Genomic DNA, 6,707 nt, shown 5'->3' on the forward strand with positions numbered 1-6,707 from the left:
TGAGAAGGCATTCCTCCATGCCCTTCAGGTGGTCTGCCAAGAGCCTGGGGTACCAGATCCTCTGATATGGGCTGTTAGGTCCTTGTGTGATTGGTGCCAAAGCTTGGTCCACATTGTCGGCAGTAAGTCGGGCTCTATCCCAGTGAAACTTAGACTCTGCCATGGCTGCCCTTTGTCACATATTCTATTCATAACTATTATAAACAGGATTTCTAGGTGTAGCCAAGGTGTTAAGGGGATCTGTTTTGGTGGCCTAAGGATCAGGTCTCTGCTTTTTGCAGATGATGTGGTCCTGTTGGCATCCTCAGACCGTTATCTCCAGTTTTCGCTGGAGCGGTTTGCAGTTGAGTGTGAGGCAGCTGGGATGAGAATCATCTCTTTAAAATCCAAGTATTTCAAGATCATGTTCAAGAACGGGGAAAAAAACTGAGTGCAAGCTTAATACGTGGATTGGTGCTGCATCTATAGTTGTACCGGTTTGTCGTGGTGAAGAGAGCGCCGAGCCGCTCTTATGTTCCAACCCTCACCTTGGTCACGAGCTTTGGGTAGTGGCCGAAAGAACGAGATCGCAGAAACAAGCGGCCAAATGGAGTTTTCTCCACAGGGTGTCTGGGCTCTCCCTTGGAGATAGGGTGGGAAGCTTAGCCATCCGGGAGGGTCTCGGAGTAGATTCGTCACATCAAGAGGAGCCAGTTGAGGTGGTTTGGGCATTTGGTTAGGATACCTCCCCTGGTGAGGTTTTCTGGGCATGTCCAACCAGGAAGAGACCTAAAGGAAAACCCAAGACACGCTGGAGGGACTATGTTTCTCGGCTGGCCAGGGAACGCCTTAGGATTCCCCTGGAGGAGCTGGCCCAAGTGTCTGAGGAGAGGGAAGTCTGGGCCTCTCTGCTTAGGCTACTTCCCGCACGACCCGACCCCAGATAAGCAGAATACGATGGATGGTTTCAAATGGACCAATCCCTCATTAAGCAGAATATCAGTTGACTCTAATCGCCACCTGATTTGCTGTTTGGTGCATCTTTAACGTCCAACTCAACCTGTCTGTTTTCAGCCTCACTCTTTCTGAAAAGCTGACCTCACTCTCTGCCTTTCTTCCTGTGTACATTAAATTAATTCAGCTAAATAGAATTTTCACACCGTTTTTAGGCACACAAACATGTTTTCCATTGTCCCCAGTGATGATAAAAAAAAAACCTGATCGGATATTTTTTCTGTAGAAATCCTTTTTAGTGGACCTGAACAGCCTGGCTCTGGCACAAGAGCTGCTTTCCTTTGTGCAGCGTAACATGAGGTGTTCCATGGTTGAGTTGTGAGGTTATTGTGTTCGGATAAAGAACCTGCAAACAGCTGTACGCCGGTGTGAGAAAACACTAACAGGAGCTGCAGTGGCTGAGCTTTATTTACTCAGACGGCAACAGGCTTCTCTGTCCATCAGGACTTGCTTTCAAACACTTAGTTTTCTTTCCTTTACGTTAACATTTAAATTTTTAACGTCTCCGCTCTAATTATACCAATTGATGCTTTATTTAGTCACCTTTACTACAACTTAAGAGAATCATGCATCCACGGAAGGAGCCACACACGCGACAACATGCGTTTAGCAGTCCTCAAAAATGTGCCAGGATCTCCTGAAATATTCTCTCGTTCACTCTTGTTTTGAGCTTCAAGTGCCGTCAGGTGTGTTACAGTCTCAGGGTTGTGACTGGCACCTGATTAGCTCTTAAGTGACAACACTTGTGTGCATGGGTTTTGCAGCTTTATTTAAAATTTGCACGCTTGTGAACGTCTACCAGTCACATTTCTCTTTGCAGGATCAGACCTGTACTCCAGTGTAGGGCTGCTCGATTATGGCAAAAACAATAATCACGATTTTTGTGACTGAAATTGAGATCTCGATTATTTAAGACGATTTTTCAATTTATGTTGATTTTATTTGTTTTTATTCAGTCAAAAAATTGCTCATGGCACAATCAGGACAAAATTAAATAAGAAACAAGATGATCACTAAAATAACTCCTGATTCCCAGTATAAAAAGACCAATATACTTATAGCTCATAGTTTATGACCCAAGGGCTATAGACCTTGGTTTAACTCATGTAAGTCTAACCAGTACAGACCCAAATACCAATATCTTGCAAATACTGACAGCAAGAATTATACAGTGGCATTTATAACAAATAAATGTAAATAAATTGATGTTCACAGAATGTTGCATAACATTTATTGAGTCGTGTCAAGGTGCTGTAGGAGAGTGCACTAGCACCGTGTCCTCTGAGAGATTAGTTATTATTTATCAGCGTGAGGAAGTTATTTCTACCTTATTTATAAACTATTTATTTACAAGTCCATCATTTAATGTAATAATTGTCCCAACCACAGCTGCACCCCCACCCCCCAACCCGGTCTCACAGCAATCGGGGGCAAGCTGCATGTATGTTTAGCACGCCGCACGCGCACATTTAGCCGTTTTTAGCGGCTCAGGAGTCCGCAGGTGCGGTGTGTGTCACTCACTCTGGTTACTCCAACAAGAAGCCGGCTCCGAGAGCCGTTTCTGTAGCGACCGACACATCACTACATCATTCCCTTTCCTAATGTCCTGAAGAACGGTCCGGAGCGCAGGCGGAGTGTTTAGCTAACCTGCAGGAAACGTCGACGACCGTTATTCAGAAAGTAGCTAAGGGTTACCAGAGATGTTTCTGAGGTGTTCGCTAGGTACTTTTAAGATTTAAAAAGTCAAGAAGGGGGTCTGAAACGCTGTTGGAAATAGCTTCAAAGTCGCTAAGTTGGCAACACTGTGGGAGGAGCGCTTCATTTGCAACTCAGGGCAGCGCAAGTGGGAGGAGCAAATAACCGGCCTGTTTTGTTTTCATAATCGTTCAAAACTCAGATCGTAATCTTGATTAAAATTTGATTAATTGAGCAGCCCTACTCCAGTGTGGCAGAATCATGTCGTGTGGCTCTTGGTACCCTTCATAATTAGGTCAGTACACGCTGGTCTCCACAGCACCAACAGTGGGACATGATGAGGAGGTGGTTGGATGGCAGGATCAAAATCTTTAGCTATGGTTTGTTTAGATTTTAAGACCAGGGATTCAAAGATGAGTCAGAATCCAGACTTTTTTCTCTTTGTTGTCATTGAAGAAAATAATTTAGTTACATTATGATGTGGGTTAAGGTCAAGAAGGACTTAGTCCGCATTGCCGGCAGTAAGTCGGGCTCGGTTCCGGTTAGAGTTGGACTCCGCCAAGGCTGCCCTTTGTCACAAACTCTGTTCATATCTTTTATAGACAGCATTTGTAGGTGCAGCCAAAGTGTTAAGGGGATCCATTTTGGGGCCCTGAGGATTGAGTCTCTGCTTTTTATAGATGTGGTCCTGTTGGCTTCATCAGAACATGAGCAGCTTTTTCTGGAGTCGTCTCTAGTCTCTGCAGCAGGGCTTCCTCAGAGACTCCGGCCCAGTTCAGCAGTTGTTGACCGACCACCCTGCATGTCAGAAGACTCTGGCTGTCGATCAGAAAGGGCATCTAAATATAATTGTGGGGCAAAGATGAGGAAAAACCTCCAAATTCAGACATGATGTCTGCTTTTCTCTGCTGTAAATCCCTTTTATTTCCTTAATATCACATAATAGGTGTGGAGGATCAGAGTTATAATCACTAATTATGCGATTATGAATGGAATTATATTTTTCTGAGGTTGCAGAATCATTTGTGTGATAAAAGCTGCTTTCATACATCCAGATCTGCCAAGGAGGCTTTTATAATGAGCGCGCTGTGGAAGCCTCGCTGCTCCGTTTCTCATCTCTCCTGTGAAAAATCTGCAATTTCACGTCTGGATTTAAAGAAAGCACGTAGTTCATTTCTGTGGCGGAGTATCGATTCAGAAGTGAGATGATGTGGAGCAGAGTCTGCCCGTTTTTCCCTCAAGGACCCAGATGAAAAAGCGCTTTGTTTAAATGGTTTTGCTGCCATTACAAAGATGAGTGTCATGTTCTTTGTTTACAGATTGTTTAAGGGAAAATAAAAGGAGGTATTATCTCATTAATACTGGGGAAATGAGTGGGTTATTCCAGGAATTACATGTCAGAGTAATGAGGCATATCCCATAATACTCGCTCACGGAATCAGAGTTGGTGAGATGGAAATAAGAAAAGAGCAAGTGAGCTGCAGGATTTATAGAACCCCTGAGAAAATGACTGGAAGGCCTCCAAACGTTCCTCTCTAATATCTTCAAGGACAATCAGCTAAACAGCTGATATTAAGAGAGCGGTGTGAAATCGATCGCTCAAGGTGTTATCTGCGCCGCAGAAATGGCTGGTAATTAGTCATGGCTAAAGGAGTGTTACTGAGAGCGAGATGGATTTAATCTTAATAGATTTCTCTGCAGTGCAGCTACTGTAGCTCCTGCGTGGAGCTCCATGCATTCCCTGTGAGAGGAGAAGCAGCTGAGCGTGTCTCTGTGAGGTACCGCTGCTGCTGAATCTGCCCAAGCCTCCGAATGTAGAGGGTATTTTTAATGCAGCCAAAACTCAGCAGCTGTGCTGGATTCTATTGTTCAGCGTCCGCAGCTGCAGCAGCACTAAAGAACCGTTATTAGTTTGTGTGTAAAGGAAGCACTCGAGTCCACGGCAGCTGTTGACGTGGAGATCGTGGTGCAGAACTCAGAGGACAAGCCCTGATATGCTGCACGTTCCTAAAGGAGGACGTGTGTGTGTGTGTGTGTGTGTGTGTGTGTGTGTGGCGATTAGCAGAGGAGGTTGGAGTCGGTGGTTTTATCTGGAAAAGATCAAAAACCTGAGACAATCCAGTTAAATCAGCCTGATTCTCCTTCAGCTGCTGAGTAAAGACTGGGGGAGAAAATCACAGCGATTGTTTCCAACCCTGCGACATTAAAGCACACAGATGACTCGAGCAGCACTTTAGGTTATGCTGCACTCCTGCAATAAAAAAAAATTGAACAAGAGCTTGAGAGCACTTTTATTCTGGGATGTTTCATCAACAAAAGCAAAAACCTACGTTATTTTTATTCATATAATATTTCAGAGCTGAACTCTGAATCGGTTTTCTCCTGTTTTGTTTCTGCAGATGTTGAAGCAGAAGAACCAGCAGCTGAAGCAGATCATGGACCAACTCCGGAACCTCATCTGGGAGATCAACTCCATGCTGGCTGTCAGGAGCTGAGCCACACACACACACACACCCACACACACCCCCACACACACACACACACCCACACCCACACACACTCACCCACACACACACACACACACACACACACACACACACACACACTTACACACACACACACACAGATGAAGGACAGGAAGAGAGGCTGTTAACTGCTGGCTGAGGCTGCACTTTACTCAAATGTTTGCTTCTAGAAGAACGTAGGAGTTAGAAATAAGTCTGAAGGGCTGGACAGAAGAGAGGGCAGAAACTATTCTGTCCATCTCACTAATCGGCATTACAACTGCTAATAATCGGAAAGCTTGATATATTTCATCTATTTATAGGTACTAGTTTAATAAAGAAATGAAGACTATATTATCAAAATACACGTCTGCCACATGCTTGTTGTCATTTAAATTATTTCAATTGTTTATGACTTCATGCAGAGCTGAGTGCCGTTACAACTTCCTGTAAAATTTCCTGCTGAAATATAAACTTTTTGTGATTTTAAAAGGGCAATCGAGTGTTTTTTGGGTGTTAACGGTGTTTGTGTTGCCTATTTAACTACAGCTACGTCACCCGGAACTAAAATCACGCTCTAGGGTATTGAAGCGAATGTTCAGGCCTGAACCTAAAAGATATAGATGTTCATGAGAAATTGTAAATGTTTTTAGTTTTATTATAAGGGATTTTAACCAACTCATTCAAAAATAATATTGATTTCATATTGGCGACAATTTCAGCTCCATTCACCAATCAGCTGTTTGTTTCTGTTTGACCAGTAAATCAGTGTAAAGTTAAAAAAGGTGACAGATTGTTGCTTCTTTTTTATTTGTTATGCGCACAAACTGATGGTTCTGCAAACACGGATACGAGCTGAAGACATGCAAATATTATTTCAGTTGATTCCTCAGCTGCGCTGCCTGGATCTGTTCGAAATGTTGATGTGAACTGCTTCCAGCTCCAGGAAAGGGTTCGCTGGAGATACCATACCATACCATACCATTTTATTTATAAAGCGCATTCAACATGGCATTACAACCAGACAAGGCGCTGTACATTAAAAGATTACAGTTAATTAACACGTTCAGAATGACATTTAAAGCATAGTTTATAAGAAAAAATGAAAACAAGAAAATACTCGAACTAACAGTCGTAAAACACTAAAAACACAAAGGAATGTGAAACAACAGATAAAAACATATGAAAGAACCACAGTAATACAGATGTTAATTATTGTGCATTCTATTGTAGAAAGAATGCAGATGTCGAAAGTGGTCCATGATTATGTATTATATGCAAGGTTGAAGTAGTGAGTTTTCATGCGAGATTTAAAAATGCTAATTGTTGGTGCTTGCCTCACTAGTAGTGGTAATGCATTCCACAGCTTGGGAGCACAGACAGAGAAAGCCCTTTCTCCACGGCTTTTCAGACGTGCGTTTGGAAGAGCTAGGAGGAGCTTATCCTCAGACCTGAGAGCACGAGGCAGATTGTAGTAATGGACGAGTTGACACAGATATGGAGGAGCTTGACTGT

At 43.3% G+C, this 6,707-nt stretch overlaps 1 protein-coding gene across 2 annotated transcripts in view; it reads left to right on the forward strand.

Annotated features, from left to right (window-relative positions):
- Positions 1 to 5,686, forward strand: part of med30 (mediator complex subunit 30) — a 101,220-nt gene extending 95,534 nt beyond the window's left edge. For both annotated transcript variants that reach the window (XM_070547606.1, XM_015973494.3), the window contains exon 5: positions 5,088 to 5,686. In XM_070547606.1, the coding sequence (XP_070403707.1) occupies positions 5,088 to 5,183 (96 nt within the window). In that variant the 3' untranslated portion in view covers positions 5,184 to 5,686. The remainder of the gene's footprint in view (positions 1 to 5,087) is intronic.
- The last annotated feature ends 1,021 nt before the right edge of the window (positions 5,687 to 6,707 follow it).

The sequence above is a fragment of the Nothobranchius furzeri genome, chromosome 19 (genome assembly GCF_043380555.1).
Source record: "Nothobranchius furzeri strain GRZ-AD chromosome 19, NfurGRZ-RIMD1, whole genome shotgun sequence".
Lineage (NCBI taxonomy): Eukaryota > Metazoa > Chordata > Actinopteri > Cyprinodontiformes > Nothobranchiidae > Nothobranchius > Nothobranchius furzeri.